The sequence below is a fragment of the Stegodyphus dumicola genome, chromosome 10 (genome assembly GCF_044657685.1).
Source record: "Stegodyphus dumicola isolate Sdum_Otavi_A_Nest chromosome 10, ASM4465768v1".
NCBI lineage: Eukaryota > Metazoa > Arthropoda > Arachnida > Araneae > Eresidae > Stegodyphus > Stegodyphus dumicola.
In genome coordinates this window covers 114,078,389-114,099,200 of record NC_140777.1, presented here as the reverse complement: position 1 = coordinate 114,099,200, position 20,812 = coordinate 114,078,389, and the positions used below count along the sequence as shown (strand labels likewise).

The following is a 20,812-nucleotide window of genomic DNA, read 5'->3' as shown; positions in this document are numbered from 1 at the left end:
TTTTTTTTAAGAGAGCAATTTAATTTGGAATTTGATGTTTAAAATGCTGTTAAACTACTGAATTCCCTGAATCAGGAATTCAAGGCTCGATGATTTTCTGGAACATAACCAAAGCGCCCTTGTAGAACGGAAGACTCTGATCTTAAGCCTGCAGGTAAAAATATAAATGAAGGTTTCAGTCTCATCGATGCTCGAGTTAATATCCTTAAAGGCGATGTTCCGCACGAACAGCGAAAGCAAATAACAAAAGAATGAATAAAAAGTATTTTCTCTTCTCCAAATTGCACATAAATCCTTGGGTTTTTTTAAATCATGGTGTAAGTTACATAGGTGTCGATTGGTAGTGAGGTCCTAGCAGGTTGTTTTTAAACCTTGCTGAATCTGGAGACGCCATCTATAATTGGTGCAGTAGAACCTCGAGATACGAGTTTAATTTGTTCCAGCATTGAGCTCGTATAGCTAATTTCTCGTATCTACTGACTTCCCCACTGAAAATAATGGAAATCCAATTAATCCTTCCCCCATCTCCAAAAGTATCAACATATAAATCAATTTTCCTAATCAATAACACTGGTAAATAATACCTGGTGTTTTTCAGAGAAGGTCCAAGTACAGATTCTCAGTGCAAATGATAGCTTCCGACATTGAATCGCCCTTTAATTGCTTCTCGTTAATCCAAACCAACAACAACTTCTCAACATCTAGGAGTTTGGGGCGGTTCTTTTAATTATAACAGTAACTCCTTTGGCCATATCAAATTTTTTAATTTCTTCCTTCTTCTTCAGAACAGTGCAGATCATGGATGTGGAACTGCCGTAAGTCTTCACCAATTCCGTCACTCTTACACCACGCTTATGTTTATCTATGATTCATTTCTTACTTTCAACGGCCATGGCTTCCTTCTTTTTCTTTGCAGCACTATCTGACCCAACAATCTTCTTGGAGAGGCATTGCGGAATAATTATTTTCACGTTAAATGTAAAAACCAATTAACTCACAAGCGTACAAACACGTATATCAAAGAACACTGAGTGATCTGACGAGGGGATTCCCCGAGTCCAGCCGGATCAGGAAACGTGCCACGCATACCCACAACCTGGCTCGTTACTCGAGTCAATGCTCGTATTTAAAAACAAATGTTTCGCTCATACTTTCCTCGTATCTCGAATTTCTCGTATATAGAGATGCTCGTATCTCGAGGTTCCTCTATATTGTGAACTAATCCCTCCTTGTTCTACTCAGCTAAATATAAAAAGAGCGAAGTTTACGAATAGAAGGCGCTGTAAAGGGCGATACTCTTGGCTGGTGCTGCTGACAGAAAGCGTGAACTTCGGTGCCGTAGCTTGAAATTTTGAGTACTAAGCGAAAGTGCAAAAATAATCACCAAATTAAATTACTTTCTGGAAAGCATTTGGAGATGTAATGAAGAATACTACAGAGAGAAAAGTGTGTTCATGTCGATAGTTGATTTCATAGGTCCAGGATTAATTTTCCTTATTGCTTTCCTTACATGTACGGTTGGGGTGAAGAGCTAACGTCCATCTGGTTGTTCCACCCAAACAGTTAAATATAGATGAAAACAGAGCGATTGAATGGAACGAGTATATGATACAAGTTTATTGCTTTTTTAAAAAAACCACTCGAAAGGTGAAATTAGTGCACTTGAAAAAAATCATCGAGATTGACGAAAGTCTGTTCGTCAGGCAAAAGGGAAATAAACGCAGAAATTTGGAATGGGTCTGGGGAGGAGTCTGCAGGAAAACGAAAAAATTTTTCCCTGTGCAAATACCGGCCATTAGGTCCAAAATACTAAATGAGATGGTGAAAGGATACACGTACGCGAAGGAAGTACAGGTATTCTTTTTCAACTACAGTTTTAGCTCTCTCACGATAAGAAAATTGTGAATGCTCTAGTATAGCATGGCAACACGGTTTTATTGTAGCGGCGTTAATTCAGTTTTCGTAAAACACACTTTTTCAAACATTTTTATGTATGTACATATTTCAATAACACAATTTTTATTTTAAACATTTATAAAATAAGGTTAACTTTGTCATCGTGTGTAGTAATAATAATAATAACCAATATATTTACACCCCCCCAAAAAATGTTCTGGGAATATATATATTTTCTCACATCGAAATTGTTCTGAAATTGAGTCAAGCCTATCATTTACGCAGAATATATCGTATGTTCCAAATATTGAGTTGGTAGATTGCATAAATTACTTAATTGTAATTTTTGGAAGGAACTTTCTAAAGAAATTTTTCGTATGTGTTACTAGTTTGCTTTGTCATTTTTAGAAGTAAGAATTCCGAAATCATATTTTATTTCCGAATTATGTCTGGAAGTAAGAAAACAACTTTTAAAAGAAAATTTATTTCTTTGGAGTTCAAAATACGAATTTTAAATTGCTTGTTACAAAGAGAAAAGTGAGAGAGGCACCAGTCCTTCTCCAGCTGGTTTCTAGGTTAACGCCTTTATCCACTAGCCATCTTGAGCACCCAGCGATTGCTGCGAGTATCCCCACTGAGCATTCGACCGAGCGCCTTGACTCTCTTGTTGCAATATTACTTAGTGCATTGATCAAGTTGATTCGTTCATATTTGTACAATAATACATAAAGTTTTGTACTAAATCAATGTAATACCGTCCTAATTATAATCTTAAACACTGTCCTATTACAAATAGTTTTGAATAAATAACACGACCTTAATATAATTAATAATAAATATAATAAAATGCGATAATAAATGCAGTTCTAAAACCATATTTCATTTAAAAACTATTGTAGCAGGTTAATAATGCTATTAGTAATAGTAGTTTAATGTTCTTTTTATGTTACTTGAGAGAAATTTGTGCGTACTTGATAGTCTGTTCATGATTTGCTGATTGTGTTGGTTTAGGCTGGAGTTTTAATGACAACTCTTTTAAATATCCACTCAGTGTTTTTGAGGGTGTTTTAGAGAAAATTCCTTGGTCATTGGGCACTGGAAGACGTAGTGGTCTGAGTCTCCCTGTTTCCCACGTTATGCAAAAGTTAGAAGAGGAAATATAAAAATAGAAGAAATATATAAAGGGACTATAATCTGTTACATATTGGGTAAGAAATGGGTTGGAACTTGTTAATTCCTTTGAAACATTTTGGAAGGAATCGTCAATTCGCCTCTCTTTTTTCCGTCAATTCGCTTTCTCGTGTGGAGTCCCATTCTTGTTGCCTAGTTGTCCAATACTGTTTTCTTCAATTTGTACTTTAGATATGAGCGCGGCCAAGAGATGTTAACAAAGATACTATTTGCAGTTGAGCTGCTTGGTTTGCAAGTTCTTCCGCCTCATAGTAAGAATACCTATATAGTATATTTGGATAGCTAGTGCGCTTATAGCTTGAAATTAGAGAAGACCGTTTAGAATATTTCACAATGAATCATAAGTACAATTGTGTAGATCCAAAATTTGGGTAAAATGACCAGAAAACCGAACGATTCTATACTAAGGCCAAATGGCAAAGCAAAAGACAAAGAAGAACAGCTCGCCAACATAGAATTCATATTTAGAAGAATTAACACTGCAGCTGTATATTGAACAAGAGAAAATATTTGATTCTCTAATAGCTGAAGTTGGAGAATTATGGATGATTTTTCATTTTCTGAACGCTACCATAATGTTCCCTGACTTTCGCAAAATTAACTTTAAAATGTCGGCAAATTTTGTGAAAGTGTCTGTGGAGGCTATTTTAACAAGGAAATATTGAAAACTATCTTCAGAAAATAATAAATAAATAAATAAATAAAAGCGTATGTTAAAGTAATATTGAAAATAGATGATGTCTTCCATACGGATTCTGCCAAAAAAAAGTTTTAACCGACTGTTTTTATGGTAAGTTTGAACTAAATGGCATTATTTAAAATTCGCTGATAAATATTGTTATATATGAGACTGTTTCTTCTCCTTGAATTCTAATTTAATTTACGTAACCAAATATACTTATTCCGTTATTTGCGTAATATCCTATCAATCATGAACGCTGAGTACCATTGAAACATGAACGTTGGCGGAGTTCCGTCAAATTTCCCCCAATCATTCCTGTAGTATTCTGAAAGGAACCTCAACTTAATAAATAGTAAGTATTTAACCCGCTTCGTTTTTGTAAAAATGTTATTTTAAAAAAATTCAAACAGGTTTTCGTAAAAATACTTTATTCAATTTCTTCTATTTTGTTACGTTCTCCCATTTTACCGGAAGCTCTGCTTAGAATGTTATGTGCACAAACGTTCAGCAGATAATTGTTTCAATATTATATTCTCGACCATAGTCAATTGATCATATCGTGTCCATTAATATACTGTTATGAATTTGGTATTTAAAAAGCTAATGTTAGTTCAATTATAAATGAAATGGTTTTATTTCTCGCGCAGTGCAGCGCGTGACGAATATTAAAAGAAAGCTAAGCCGAAAAATTGAAAATACAAGAGCGCGTGCATTAAATAAGTAAATATGTCTTTTGATTTCGAGAAAGTCCAGAAAATTTTAGCGCGTGATTTTAAAATCTTATAAAACGAGGATGTTAAATAGAAAATTTTTATCCTGGTCACGGCACCTTAATTGCATTTGTGTATTTATGTAGCGTATAATTTACTGTGGTCTGTCATGTCCCTCCATTTTGTTTGAGCCGGGAGGCTTTTAAGAAACATGGAGTTTAATTGAATTTGGAGTTATTGATATTTCCTTTTACATAGGTTACTCACAACGCAATCCTTAAACGTTAAATTGTACTACCACTATACGATTGATTGATTGATTGATTTTCTATACGAATGTTTATAAGAATGTCGATATGATATATGAATATCATGAATTAGATTTTGAATGTTTTGAATTTTTTTTTTTTTTTTTTGTTTGTTTTGTTAATTTTGTCCGGCACCATGAATCAAAGAAAAAAAAAGTTTAAAGTTTAAAGCATTAAAAACATAAATTTTTTCTATATAACAATTGGTGCCGTGACCAGGATAAAAATTTTCTATTTAACATTATGTTATGTCGCGAATTTCAGTTATTAATATGTGTTTCAAGTCATTGTTATTCTAATATTTTTATTTGTATTCATGTGTATTTTAATCTGGGAAAAAGTATTCTTAAGCTCTTAAGGTGTTATTTAACTTGTTATTCTTGAGTAGGAATTGTAACTAAGCCGGGAAACGGTTGCGGGAGCCATCTGGTTTATGGCCTTTTAACAATGGATGCAGTTGGGAGTCGTGTGTCGCCATTTTAACTCTTGGCGTGTGAAACGGAAATCGCTTTCTTGTCGCTTTGTTAAAGTTTGCAGTTTTATTACTTCAAGACAGTGGGAGGTGTACTAATTTAGGTAATTGGATGCTCGTAAAAGCTAGTTTCGCTCGTTAGTTGGGGGGTCTATTTCTTTTTCTCACGTTATGAGTGCAGATGTTTTTCGGATTTCATTGTCAGATTTTCTGGTGTTTGATTCGTCATGGATGTGTCATTTTCTCAATTTAGATAACTTAAAATTCCGGGATTGGTAAGATTTAATTTTATGATTTTTTTTGAAAGCCTATGAACTCACAGAGGCGGAGAAACCGAGATTTCCTGGGTGCTTGCACCAGGCTAGAGTTCATTCTGATTCTGTTTCCTGATTCTTTCAAGCTAAGAGTAAGAAGAGGACTGGGGTGCTTGACCCCTTGCGGGTCTTGCTCTCGCGGGCGCCGGCTATTGCGTCGGATTTGGAGACATTTGAGTTGCGAAGATGTAAGGTAGTAAAAGAAAAAGTTCGGTGCGGCTTTACCTCCTGCGGGGGGCTTGCGACTCGGTCTGAGGCGAGGTTTCTCGCCGCTTTCCCGCTGATGAGAATTTGTTCGCACGGAGAAAGTGCTCTACGCACAATTTGATTTTACCGTTTCATCGTGTATTTTGTGATCTTTGAATTGTCATGTTGGAGGCTTTCCAGTTAGAATTGTTCGTCATAGACAGGAGAGATTGGTTGCAACTAAGAAGTTTGTGCCAAAAGTGCTCTACCCAAAATTTAGTTTCGCCGCTTCATCGTGTATTTTGGAGAACTTGAATAGTCATGTTTGAGACATTCCAGTTGAAGAAATTTGTCATGAGATACAGATTTGTTCCAGAAGGAGGTATCATGCTTCCCTTGTTCCTGAGATCAATGGACGCTTCTGAAAGTGTTTTGACAGAAAAAAGATTGGACACTAAAGATCTTTTCTTTCGGAAATTGTCTCTCACTTAATGAACATATTTAAGGCGGTTCCTGAATCAATGGACGCTTCTGAAAGTGTTTTGAAAAAAAAATTGTTTTAGCTCATTTCCAAGTGGATTGGACACTAAAGATTCTTCAATCCAGAAAAACTGTCTTCCAACTGTGAGTGATTTTTAAATTTGTCTACCTCTCTATCTTTTCAAATTACTTAAACGGAAATTATTTATTTTATATATGTAAACTACTAAATGATTAGAATATTTTGAATAATAACTAATTAATTTAAAGTCTGTAAAGGAAGGTTTAAAGATTTGTTTTACCGGCTTAATTAGTGAGCTTTTGAACGTCAAAAATAGTAAACTTACAAATTAATATGAGTATGTAAATTTTGGAATGAGATATGTGTTATTTTCCATCTTAAGGTATATTAATTTTTGTAAGCTGTAAATGCGTGTGACATTATGTGTTACTTTTCAGAGTAAAAATATGTTGTAGGATACTGATCAGTTATCCATTATTAAATTCTTGAATATATTATATAATTTAATAATGGATAACTGATCAGTATCCTACAACATACTTTTACTCTGAAAAGTAAATTGATACCATTGATCTCAGGAACAAGGGAAGCATGATACCTCCTTCTGGAACAAATCTGTATCTCATGACAAATGTCTTCAACTGGAATGTCTCAAACATGACTATTCAAGTTCTCCAAAATACACGATGAAGCGGCGAAACTAAATTTTGGGTAGAGCACTTTTAGCACAAACTTCTTAGTTGTAACCAATCTCTCCTGTCTATGACGAACAATTCTAACTGGAAAGCCTCTAACATGACAATTCAAAGATCACAAAATACACGATGAAACGGTAAAATCAAATTGTGCGTAGAGCACTTTCTCCGTGCGAACAAATTCTCATCAGCGGGAAAGCGGCGAGAAACCTCGCCTCAGACCGAGTCGCAAGCCCCCCGCAGGAGGTAAAGCCGCACCGAACTTTTTCTTTTACTACCTTATATCTTCGCAACTCAAATGTCTCCAAATCCGACGCAATAGCCGGCTTCCGCGAGACAAGACCCGCAAGGGGTCAAGTACCCCAATCCTCTTCTTACTCTTAGCTTGAAAGAATCAGGAAACAGAATCAGAATGAACTCTAGCCTGGTGCAAGCACCCAGGAAATCTCGGTTTCTCCGCCTCTGTGAGTTCATAGGCTTTCAAAAAACATCGTAAAATTAAATCTTACCAATCCCGGAATTTTAAGTTATCTAAATTGAGAAAACGACACACCCATGACGAATCAAACACCAGAAAATCTGACAATGAAATCCGAAAAACATCTGCACTCATAACGTGAGAAAAAGAAATAGACCCCCCAACTAACAAGCGAAACTAGCTTTTACGAGCATCCAATTATCTAACATAGTACACCTCCCACTGTCTTAAAGTAATAAAACCAGGACTAAAGAGAAGGGCTAGCTCATAGAGTGTTTCCCCCTGAAACATGCAGTGAGGAGTGATGACGTAGCAATGATGCCACTGAGCGCGGAGATGCAACTGACAACATAGAAATTAGCGTTTTAAATTTGAAGAACCAGCATTTAAAATGAGCTGTGTGTGAAAGATAGCTATAATTTGGAAGAGACAATGTTACTGCAGTATGCATTTTACACTGAACATTACAAAATTTAATAGTACTTACTCAATTTTAAAATAATAGATAAAGTGCGCTACTCTTAGCATAAAGTTCCTTTTTTTATTTGCAGGGATTTTTTTTTCTTTAAATGCCTGTTTGTTTCTAATCATTTCTTTATCTGCATGTTAACTAAGAGAACTGTACTACTGCTTCTAAGATAACTATAATAACAGCTATTTAAAATTAATCAAAAAACAACCTTAAATTGGCATAGTTTTAAACATGTATGGTTATATATGCCAAAATTTCTGCTAATCTAAGTTTGAGTTTCAGCCTAATTGTAAATTTTACATTGGCATATTTTTCTCCCGATTCAATATAATAACATATTTTTTTTAAATAATTTTGTAACTTAGGCTTACATCAATATTTCATTTAAATAAATACATGTAAGATTCTTATCTTAATTTAGACAAAACAACTTTACTCACAGTACCTAAAATAATTATTTAATTTTTCAAAAGTGGGGGTTAGGGGGCAGGTCTTCTTATGCCAATTACTTTAATATTATACTTTATATATATTTTATCTAGAATGCTAAGCTAACACAAAATCGAATCAATAATAACAGAGGATACAATAAAAATAACTGTAACAATAACTTAACAGAATTAGTTCTCATTTGAAATATGCTTTACACTATTAACTTCTAAAATGCCATCTAGAAATATTTCAAAAATCAAAACATATTATATATGCTTACTTGTACAGTCGCAATGCAACTACAAGTTGTTGAAACATTATTTATTGGCTGTCACATTCGAAGCAATCCATTTTTTGGCCTTTTGGGTTGCTTTTCTTTGGGAAAAAACATATGCATTTCTATTTAAGAAACGTATTCTAATAAAAGTTCTCACTCTGCAAAATAAACGAATTGCTTCTCTGTTAACTTCAGGATAATATTTCTCCAGTTTATTAATTAAAGAGCCAATTACATGCTGCCCTTTTTGTAAGTTGTACCATGAACTGCACAAAATATGTTTTCGAACTCATAAACTGTATTCATTTATGAATGAGAAGGTGTAGTCAAACCTTCTAAGGACAATAATTTAATCCACTCTGAATTAAATATTGGTTCATCAGCACTATTTTTAGATATTGTTCCCAATGATGGGTCTTTGTCTCGCACACGATAGGCAATATAACCTGCAACATATGTTAATGCTTCTTTTTCGGCTGTCGAAAATTGTCTGTCGGAATTCAATTCTAATTCCCATGCCATAGGAGAAGGTTCCTCTATGAAATCCAAATCCAAATCATCAATAGTATTTAATGGAAAAGCATCTTCCTCCTCAGTTTTCAAAGCCCTTTCAAGTATTTCGAATGTTAAATATGAATCAATATTTCTGCTTTCTTTAGTCATGCATACTTTTGAAGATAAATTTGGCAGCTTATTAGCGAGTATTAATTGCTTTAAGCGGCGTATAACTTCACAAGTGATGGATGGTCATTAAACCTACCAAGCCCTCGAATCTGACTAAAGAGACTTTCAAGTGCATCCTGAGTTAATCTAGAGGTTAAAATATATTTAGCATCTACAATGATTTCAAATCCTGGTGTAGGCCAAAAAGAGAATTTATTGAAATTATTATTCCTTTTTGGAAAGGCAGTAAGTTGGCTTTTCCCTGAACTCTTAATCCACCAATGACTTTCTTCATTAATTCCAAAACTTGAATTTGTTTTTTCATGATGTTCATTTAATCCAAATGCTGCTTTAAGTATTTTATCTGAAGGAGGGTATGTTTTCGTACTATTCATAATATCGAAAAAATTGTCGATTAACTCAAAGAAGTCGGATGCTTTTTTATCTCCTGTGAGGTGGAGTATACCTTTTGCTGTACTTCTTGAAAATAATGTTTTCGCTGGAGCGACTTTTTGTCTCTCGTTTCCCTTGACCATTAAATAATTTGGTTTTAGTTTGTGACACAGTTTAATTTCTCTTGAATCTTTATTTAAAACCTCTTTAATAATATCAACATTTAAAACAGTTCCATCTTCTAAAACAAATCCTTTATCTAAAAAGTGGTTTCTCAGTAATTTGAGGCAGTGCGCTAAATCTGCAAAAACCCATATTTTTTTCGTTTGGAATACTGGATTTGGAAACTGAGAACTATTAATCGAAATCTGTAACCCTTTCCACAAAGTAGTAGATCCTCCTAAATCAGACACTATTGCTTTCACTTCTACTCCAGATGATTGAATATGTCTTATGAGTGAAAAAAGAAGTTCTTTCTTCATTGGAGTGTTAAAATAAAAAAATATTGGTTGTTTCCACTGCGAAATGAGACCTCTGATTAAAACAAACTGCACTTTTTGAAAAGGACCGAGAATTTGGTCCAGTTTAGAGTCATAGCAGAGTTTAGAATCTATGTGCATTTTCGTCGAAACTGAGAACGCATATTTTTTCTACAGAATTCAAATATTGGCATCTTTCCTTCATTACAGCAAGAACAACACTCTGAATTCCTGGACTACATGAAAATTTAGCGCACCATCTCTTTAATGTGCTAGTGCTAGGTAAAAGAATTCCCATTTTTTCTTTCCGAAAATCGTAGCTTTTAGATGACAAAGCTCTTATGACAATGCAACGTGAAATATCTTCACTAGTCCACCTGATTTTTTCCTTCTTTTCTAGCAATGCGTTAATCTGCGTCTTTGTAAAAATATGCTTTAGACGTTTTTCCAAATTCTCCGATCTGTTCTGTTTTTTCCTAAATTTCACTGTTTGGGATTTTAATTTCTGAATTTCCGATACAAATTTCTTTCTAGATGTCGTCCACCTTCTTTGTCGCTGAGCAAACATTCTAAAATTTTTCTTTTCAAATTTTTCAATATTTTATTACAATTTTCTAAGGATATTATTTTGTTCTTCAAATTATCAATACATTCTTGTTTATCTTTACACTTAGGACACTCAGGGATAATGTCACATAGGGCATTGTCACTTGTGAGTTTTATTTCAAAATCATTTGATTTATTATTGTCAGCTTCAATTTCGTTCTCGGCCTCAAAATAAATTTTCTTTGGGCTTAATTCGTGTAGTCTTTCAAAAGCACTCTGCATTAGTTTTCTTTTCAAATGTCTCCGATTTCTTTGTGTTATTTCGTTTACTGCACACGATAAATTTACTTTCGGCACAGCATTGCATTTCAACAGTTTCTTTTGCGGCAATCCAAGCAAGCGATTTCTCATGTCATCTTCATAATCACTGCACAGAAAATGTTCGCTGCAAATTCTTGCGTTTTTCACATTAATAGAATCTTGTCTTCGACATTTATGTATCCATTCTTTCGTCAAAAGCAAATTATCCTTTGGGAAAGCATGAAATACAATATCTCTTCCTTTCGTATTTCTATAAGTGTTACGGCACGTTGCTACAGCACAAGAAGCCATATTCCATAAAGGATACTTTAAATATAGAATTTAAAAGGAAAACTGACTAAAACTATATATATATATATATACACAAATTATTTTAAATATTTGCATTATTAGAAAACAAATATGTATGATTAACATTAATTTGGGATATGCGATCTCCAGAAAATCGTCTCGCAAATGAATGAAACTACAGTTTTAAAGGCGCGAAATCAGAGCAGGTGCAACAGAGACACGTCAGATTACTTCTGGTCCCCCCCCCTTCCATGAGGCTCGCGTCGGCGAGGAGTCGAACAAAGGAATGACCTAGCCCTTCTATTTATCCCTGAATAAAACTGCAAACTTTAACAAAGCGACAAGAAAGCGATTTCCGTTTCACACGCCAAGAGTTAAAATGGCGACACACGACTCCCATCTGCCTCTATTGTTAAAAGGCCATAAACCAGATGGCTCCCGCAACTGTTTCCCGCCTTAGTTACAATTCCTACTCAAGAATAACAAGGTAAATAACACCTTAAGAGCTTAAGAATACTTTTTCCCAGATTAAAATACACATGAATACAAATAAAAATATTAGAATAATAGTGACTTGAAACACATATTAATAACTGAAATTCGCGACATAACAAGGAAAACATTCTCAGTTCGTTGTAGTTGCTTAGTTTGTTGTTTAGGAAACTGCTCATGTTGATTGTAGCGAATTCGCGGATTAGCTTTCTTTAGCTGTTTTGAATTACGTTCTATTGGGCATTTGAGTAGTTAAAAGATAACTATTGTGAGATATTGTAATACTGCATGATAATTTGAAAAACTTTAATCATATTTGTTGTGATAATAATAAATTTTTATTCATTTTTCATCGTATTTGTGCTTTCATTTCGTAACGAACCCGTACGCACGCAACAATTTTTGGTGTCAGTAGTGGGGTTTGAATGCCAGTCACAAGAGTGATGGAAGAGCAGTTAAGACAGTTGATATCAGCCTTTGCTGTATTTAAAGAAGAAATGAAAGATGATATGAAATCTGGTCAGGAAAAGATGGAAGCTGGTCAGAAAAAGATGGAAGAATCCGTTAAAAAGGAAATGGAATCCGTTAAAAAGGAAATGGAATCCGTTAAAAAGGAAATGGAAGCCGTTCACGAAAAGTTGGAAGCTGGTCATGTAACTTTTAAGGAAGATATAAAAGTTGTACAAGAAAAGATTGAAGCAAGTCAAGACGAAAAGAGAAATAACCTGCGTAATAGAAAGTAAATTTGAGGCTATGGAAGACAAAATGGGAGCTGTCGAAGATAAAGTCGGGCAAACTGAAGAAAAGGTTTCTTCTGTCAAAGATGAAATAGAAGATAGAGTGTCGGCTGTGGAGCAACGAGTCGAAGGAAGAGTTTCGGCCGTTCAACAACAAATTGAAGAGAGAGTTTCTGCAGTTGCAAAAGAAATGGAAACTTTAAAAAAATTCGTAGCGACGGCAGGGAGCAAGAGTGATGATTTTAAATTCTTACCGATGCCTGCTCGTCCATCTCTGAAGCTATCCACATATGATGGGAAGACATCCTGGCAAGTGTATAAGAACCAGTTTTCTATCGTTGCGGATGCGAATGGATGGAATTCCCAAGCTAAGGCCTGTCATCTCGCCGCTTCTCTGAGAGCAGACGCAGCGGATATCCTGCAGACGCTTCCCTAAAATCAAAGGCTAGATTTCGAAGCTCCATCCGGCGCTTTGGAGCTGCGCTTCGGCGAGAAATGTTTAAAAGACTACAGCAGGCTCCAATTAAAATCCCGTCAACAGAAGCTCACCGAAACACTTCAGGAGCTCGCCACAGATGTTGAAAGGCTGTCACATCACGCCTTTTCGGCGTGCCCGACAGAAACAAGGGAAATACTGTCCCTGCAATATTTCATCGATGGCATCCGGGACCCTGAAATACAGAAAGCACTGCGAATGGCGGATGTTAAAGATCTGAAAAGCGCTTTAGTGTACGCCATGAAATTTGAGGCAGCGCAGCAAGCCACTCGTAGAGACCGCCACCCAATCAGAGCTGCTCATGTTCAGGAACCAAGGGATCAAGCTAGTGTTCGTCTAGACGATATAACCAGACAACTCAATGACTTAAGAAAAAATATCAGTGAAAAGAAACCGACCTTAAAATGTTGGAACTGCGGTGCTGAAGGACACATACGACGAAACTGCAGAATACCCCAGGGTACGGATGTTAAGACCGCTCCTAACAAACAGCAGGGAAACAAATTAGTGGCCATCTCGCGGGGCGGAGGTTGCCAGATAATGAAAAGCCCCAGTTTAAAGCGTTTCAGATTTCTGCAGTGAGAGGCGGCAGTAATGGACTTTTCATAATAGGATATGTTAATGGAGTTCCCTGCAATATGATGGTAGATACAGGAGCCAACGTTACCATCATCCGAAAAGATTTGGCTCAACAACTTGGAAACAAACTTATGTGGACGCCGCCCTGCGTTACCCTCCAGACTGTGTCCGGTGAGAAGATCGACATCGACGGAAAAGTAAATGTTAACATCACGTTTGAAAGTGCCGCTTACTATCACACGGCATATGTAGCAGAGATCACTGATTCTTGCATACTCGGATTGGACTTTCTAAGGAAATAAAATTTTTCCTTGGACTTTAAAAATAACGAATTGCATTTTAGATCTGAGGACATAGCGTTATTTGAAGTTAATGATGAAGAAGTTAAATCTGTCCATAAAATCATAGCACAAGACAATATCACAATACCGGCAAGAACAGAAATTTTACTTCCTGGATCCATAGCCGAAAATAGAAATTTCCGCTACGGCATCATAGAATATCCCAATAACTGTAATATCCCAAAAGGAGTATTAGTAGCCTCAACACTCGTCGACCTATCCAGAATGGTTATCCCGGTGAGAGTCGCCAATGTAACTGAAAAGTCGAGAGTTATTAAGAAAGGTGAAGAGGTTGCAGCATGTACTTCAGTAACCACCGTTGAACGAAAGAGTAACATCCAAGAATCCGTGTCTTCAGAAAACATTACATCAGAGTTACTTCAGAATGCGCAATTAAACGATGAAGAGAAGAATGCTGCCGATCGCGTCATTAAAGATCGTCAAGTTGTTTTCTCCCGCTCGTCTTCTGACGGGGGTCGAACCAGTTTGACACAACATAGAATCGATACAGGCAATCATCCCCCGATCAAGCAACATACAAGACGTCTACCGTTTGCTAATTAGGAAGAGGTGCGAACACTGTTAAAAGATATGGAAGAAGGCGATGTCATCGAGCCTTCAGTAAGTCCATGGACATCTCCCATCGTCCTAATCAGAAAGAAAGACGGCTCAACAAGATTTTGCGTTGACTATCGCCGGTTGAATGAGGTTACGAAGAAAGACAGTTACCCTCTTCCTAGAATTGACGACATTCTAGACACTCTTTCTGGAAGCAAGTGGTTCTCAACACTTGATTTAAAGAGTGGGTATTGGCAGGTAGAAATACAGCCTGAAGACCGAGGAAAGACGGCATTTACTACGGGACAAGGGCTTTGGCATTTCAAGGTTATGCCGTTTGGACTGTGTAATGCGCCGGCAACATTCGAACGTCTTATGGAGACTTTTTTGAAAGGCCTTTCCTACGAAGCCTGCCTGATATATCTGGACGACATTATCATCGTCGGAAAGAGTTTTGATGAACATTTAGAAAATCTTAGGAAGGTGCTTCAGAAACTGAAAGAAGCCAATCTGAAGCTGAGTCCTGCTAAATGCAAATTGTTCCGAAATGAAGTGACTTACCTGGGACATGTCATCTCTGCAGAAGGTGTGCGCACGGATCCTGAAAAGGTATCAGCGGTTAAATCCTGGAAACGTCCCGAAAATGTCCATCAGCTGAGAAGCTTCCTAGGGCTTTGCACCTACTATAGGAGATTCGTGAAGGACTTTTCTTCCATCGCAAGACCCCTTCACAAGCTGACAGAGAGCAACCAAAAGTTCTTGTGGACAAAAGAATGCGACGATGCATTTAACAACTTAAAGGAGGCTTTAACGTCTGCTCCAATCCTGACGTATACTCAGCACGACCGACCATTTATTCTCGACACCGACGCGAGCAATGAAAGTGTCGGTGCTGTTTTGTCCCAAGAAATAGATGGCCAAGAACGTGTAGTGGCGTACTGGAGAAAGTGCCTGTCTAAACCGGAGAGGAATTATTGTGTCACCAGGAAAGAGTTGCTCGCCATAGTCAAAGCTGTAGAACTGTCCCATCACTATCTATACGGCAGAAAATTCCTGCTCCGCACCGATAATGCATCATTGACCTGGCTTTTAAATTTCAAGAATCCTGAGGGTCAGATAGCCAGGTGGATACAGAGACTCCAAGAATATGATATCACTATCCGTCATCGTAAGGGATCATCACACGGAAACGCCGACGCCCTGTTTAGAAGACCTTGCCAAGAGAGCTGCCGATATTGTTCCAGGGTGGAAGCGAAATACGAGCTGCTGACTCCGGTCGCAAGACAAATTACAACATCAACATCGGCTGATTGAGAACCGTGGAGTCATGATGAAGTCAGGAAAGACCAGCTGGAAGACGGCGACATTAAACCCATAATTGATTTAATGGAGTCGTCAAACGGAAAACCTACCTGGCAGGAGATTTCTATCTGTAGTCCTACAACCAAACAATATTGGGCACTCTGGGATTCACTTCACATTCGAAACGGCGTCTTATACCGGAAATTTGAATCGGATGATGGGAAGACGTTTCGATAGCAGCTAATACTTCCAAGATCGCGGATTCCTGATGTCCTTAAAGAACTACATAACAGCCCAACAGGAAGTCACTTTGAATAATGAAGATCTTGCTGAGAGTTTACGTGAGCGCTTTTACTGGAATAATGCGAAGGATGACGTGCAAAAATGGTGCCGATCTTGCGATGCCTGTGCAGGTCGAAAAGAACCGAAGAGATGCAGCCGAGGCAAACTGCAACGTTACAACGTAGGCGCGGCTTTTGAACGTATCGCCTTTGATATCTTGGGACCTCTGCCACGAACTGCTGATGGCAACAAATACATACTCGTTGTCGTTGATTACTTCACCAAGTGGCCTGAAGCGTATCCTATTCCTGAGCAAGAGGCTGTTACAGTAGCTGAGGTGATGATACAGCACTGGATTTCCAAGTTCGGAGTGCCTCTTCAGTTACATTCCGATCAGGGAAGGAAATTTACCTCGGTAGTAATCAAAGAACTAAGCAAACTACTCGGCATTGACAAGACCCAAACGACACCATTACATCCCCAGTCGGACGGCATGGTAGAGACGTTCAATCGAACCATCCTTAATAACCTCTCATTAGTGGTTTCCAGAAACCAGCAGGACTGGGACAAGAAATTATCGCTGTTTTTACTGGCTTACCGGAGTGCTGTCTACGAGACTACCGGCTATTCTCCATCACAAATGCTCTTCGGTCGTGACCTTCGTCTGCCTTGTGATCTATTGTTTGGCCGCCCTCCGGATGCTCCTTCATCGTCTGAGAAATATATTCAAGATCTCCAGGCCCGGTTTGAAGTGATGCACAACTTTGCACGAGAACGAGTCAACTTAGCGACGGAGAAGATGAAGAACCGATACGACACAAGAGCTACTGAACATCAATTCCACGAAGGAGACAAGGTGTGGTTGTGGAATCCGATTCGACGGAAAGGACTTTGTCCGAAATTACAGTCATCTTGGGATGGCCCGTACACAGTTCTAAACAGGCTGAATGACGTCGTGGTTCGGATTCGTAAGTCTTCGAACTCTAAACCTAAAGTCGTTCATTACGACAGGTTAGCTCATTACTATGGCCATAGTACGTAATGTAAATAGTATAAGACCATGGTCCTTTTTGCTTTTAAATGTGTATTTGATTTGATTTGTATTTAGTATTTTATTTGTATTTGATAGCATTTGATTTGTTTTATTTATTGCATTTATTGTTCATGTTGTTTATTATTGTAATGTAATGCTTATTAATGCATTTATGCCACAGTTGTAAGTTTAGCTTCCTGTCCAAGGATTGTATTGCACAGGACGTGCAGTCCTTGGGAAGGGGGCAGTGTTACGAATTTGGTATTTAAAAAGCTAATGTTAGTTCAATTATAAATTAAATGGTTTTATTTCTCGCGCAGTGCAGCGCGTGACGAATATTAAAAGAAAGCTAAGCCGGAAAATTGAAAATACAAGAGCGCGTGCATTAAATAAATAAATATGTCTTTTTGATTTCGAGAAAGTCCAGAAAATTCTAGCACTGGATTTTAAAATCTTATAAAAGGAGGAAAACATCTCAGTTCGTTGTAGTTGCTTAGTTTGTTGTTGTTTAGAAAACTGCTCTTTTTGATTGTAGCGAATTCGCGGATTAGCTTTCTTTAGCTGTTTTGAATTACGTTCTATTGGACATTTGAGTAGTTAAAAGATAACTACTGTGAGATATTGTAATACTGCATGATAATTTGAGAAAATTTAATCATATTTGTTGTGATAATAATAAATGTTTGTTCATTTTTCATCGGATTTGTGCATTCATTTCGTAACGAACCCGTACGCACGCAACAATACATTTTCCTGATTGTAGGATCGCATAACTGTGAAAATAATCTACTACTTGCTCTTCTGTAGAGGGCAGGTCCCAAGTTTTGATCACTTGTTTTTTCAAAATACATGTGAAAAGTGCAGCAGCAACAGTTAATTTATATCCATATTCAAAAAAACAAAAGATGGCTCATCGAGAATCAATCAGATTGACTAACAAAGTGTGACGATCATCAATCGAAATCGCAGATGTTACGTGTGTGTCACAACATCACATATTTAGCGAGAAAGAACGCAGCTTAGCAGCAGTTTCACGGTCGACTGGATAATGCGTAAAAACCGCTTATCCGTTAGATGGAACTGCTTGAAAATATAGGTAAATGGTATTTTCCTGTTTGTTAATGATACGGGCTATTTTTGTTTCTTGTGTTTTTAACTAACTTATGTTTAACCATGATTTATGTTAAGTGTGGATATCGTTCTCACTAAAACCAGCTTAACTGGCTGTTGATTGCAAATGCAAAGTACTCTAAGACATATCTAAGTGTGAAATAATGTATAACAGCAAGTGTGGAAATAAATAATTCACAAGCATGAAACTATTTGAAACTTCAGTATTGCTAGAAACGAACTTTTTTGAGGGAAAAGAATTATTAGGTATTAGCAATATGTAATATTATTTACATATGAATTAATAAGTAAATTTCTTTACGAATTATTTCACTTTTTTAACAGAATTATTTGGAACAAAATTTGGCAAGCAGTGAACGATTTTCTGTGTGGTGGGGGTTAATGCTGATAATAAAACAGAACTGCTGCCATATATAAGTGACTGACTACAGGGTAACAGTGTATGATGCCACCTTTGACGGTGAGATCAAAAAGATTACACTATCCTTTCAAGGAATAATACTTTAGCAACTATACCCAAGTCGAAAACAGAGAACAGTTTTTCATGTGTAGAAACTCAACATTAATATCAAACTACAAGTGCTGCCATCTTTTAGTGATTCATTGTAGACAAACAATGTACAATCCAACCTTTATTTTAGCATAAAATAATGCAAAAATTTAACTTAAGACATTTAAAACTAAAGATTACTGCTTGGTATATTTAGGGCAAAATATCCGAGCTTTGAGACGCAGTAAAAATTGTTACAATGGTGAAATGAAAAGGATTCTGTATTACTTTGAGGGGATAAAATAAGGGATGTCCCCAACAAAAGCGCCGAATTTAATATGTTCAATATTTATTTCTAGAAAATAGAAAATAATTTTACTTACTTACAACAAGTAAATGTTCTGATTTAAAAATGAAAAATAATGTCCTCCATAACTCACTGTCGAGCACCGCACTTTCCCGATGAAATTCGGACTCATTTTTCCCATATCTGTCTATTGAGGACGGCTAATGACACATTAAATTTCCTATTTAAGTTTTTCTTTGTTAGTCTTTCTAGAATTCTGGGTTCGGATTGTTTGGGAGCTTCCCAATAACACTGTCACTGGCAATAGCAATTTCTCTAACAGACCGGCTGGATTTAATACTGCTGCTGAACCTGCGTACTCAAATTCCTTTATCAATCTGCGAACTGTTGTTTCAGTAGATGCACATGTCTCGAGATTGCACAAAAGTTCCTAACAGTCTGTGCATCTTCCCCTTCAGTCTTGGAATGAGATTTTACCGTCAAAACTTGCTATTCCTTTGTGCAACTCCCCGTGTGTACTAAACTTAGAGTTACCAGGAAAATCAAACTCCACTTTCTTAAACAGAAAACTGTTTGAAGTATATGAAAATATTTTATATTTTATAAAAATTAATTATTTTTACTGGGATATTATATCCGGCCCTTTTGTTGTGACATTCTACGTTACTTCAGCGACTTGCTGAGTGTGTGTCCAAAACTGGGCACACAATCCCTCTGCTTAATCTAATCTCTGTCATATAGGACTTACAAGTGTGTAACAAGCGGTAGAAAGTTAGCAGTAAAATGCAATGCTTGAACAGTATACTGCAGTGATCATCTAATGATATCTCTTTTTCTTTTCAGTTCTTTTTCTTTGTCTCTTTCCTTTGAAGAATCTAGTCGTGAATGTTCTTAAAATGTAGTTTATAAAATTGTGTTTTTGTTTTCAATTTCTGAAACACAGGCCTTTTTAAATAAACTATCTGGCATTTTATTACAGCTGCTTCCTCAGTCCATTCTTTATATTGTAATTCTTCACCAAGTTCTATCTCTCTCAGCCATAGGAATGATACTCGAAGGAAGGTAATTAAAATGTTTATTAATAAATAAGTATTAGCATTTAGCATTTAACCGAAGAACTGATATGTATATTTTCTCTTACAGATTTTATGCACCATATGTGGAAATATCACGATGTCTGTTGTCTTTAACAATAAGTTATTTTTTCCTACCTCAAACAACAATATCTATATTGCCTGTGTTTTTCCAATGGGGTTTCATGTCTGTAATCGAAGGTATTTATGGATTATCAATCTTGTTTTGGGTTTACTATTGTGTTATAGAGTTAAAATCAAAACGTTGCCAAGAATGTGATAAAGAAAGTATGGTTTGATTTCTTTTTTGTACGAATGGCGTTAAGCTATTTGATATAAAATATCATTGATGTACCTCAAATGACTCTCAGTTCATGTATTAATTTGAAATTCATGTTTTTATGCATATACGTATTTTGTTTTTATGTTTTGGAACGAATAAAATTAATTTTTCATTTTCGTTTTACATTATCATCATAGTTATGTGCCTAGTTATAGAAGAAACGAAAAACCGCATTGTTTATTTGTCTTTTTCTGTGTGTCTCAGTTTGAAGTTTAAAAATTTTAAAATACAGCTGTTATTAAAAATAAATGGAGTATATTAGTTTATTCAGATGAAAAATTTCATCTACTTCAAACAAACTCCAGCAAGAAGAGGAAATATATTACTTAAGAGCAATCAA

At 36.4% G+C, this 20,812-nt stretch overlaps 1 protein-coding gene across 1 annotated transcript in view; it reads left to right on the top strand.

The window, feature by feature from the left end:
• LOC118204023 (alkylglycerol monooxygenase-like) overlaps window positions 1-20,584 on the top strand; it is a 121,882-nt gene extending 101,298 nt beyond the window's left edge. Inside the window, exons 11-12 of the mRNA XM_085826097.1 lie at window positions 20,036-20,118; window positions 20,200-20,584. Of these exons, the coding sequence (XP_085682223.1) occupies window positions 20,036-20,118; window positions 20,200-20,428 (312 nt within the window). The 3' untranslated portion in view covers window positions 20,429-20,584. The remainder of the gene's footprint in view (window positions 1-20,035; window positions 20,119-20,199) is intronic.
• The last annotated feature ends 228 nt before the right edge of the window (window positions 20,585-20,812 follow it).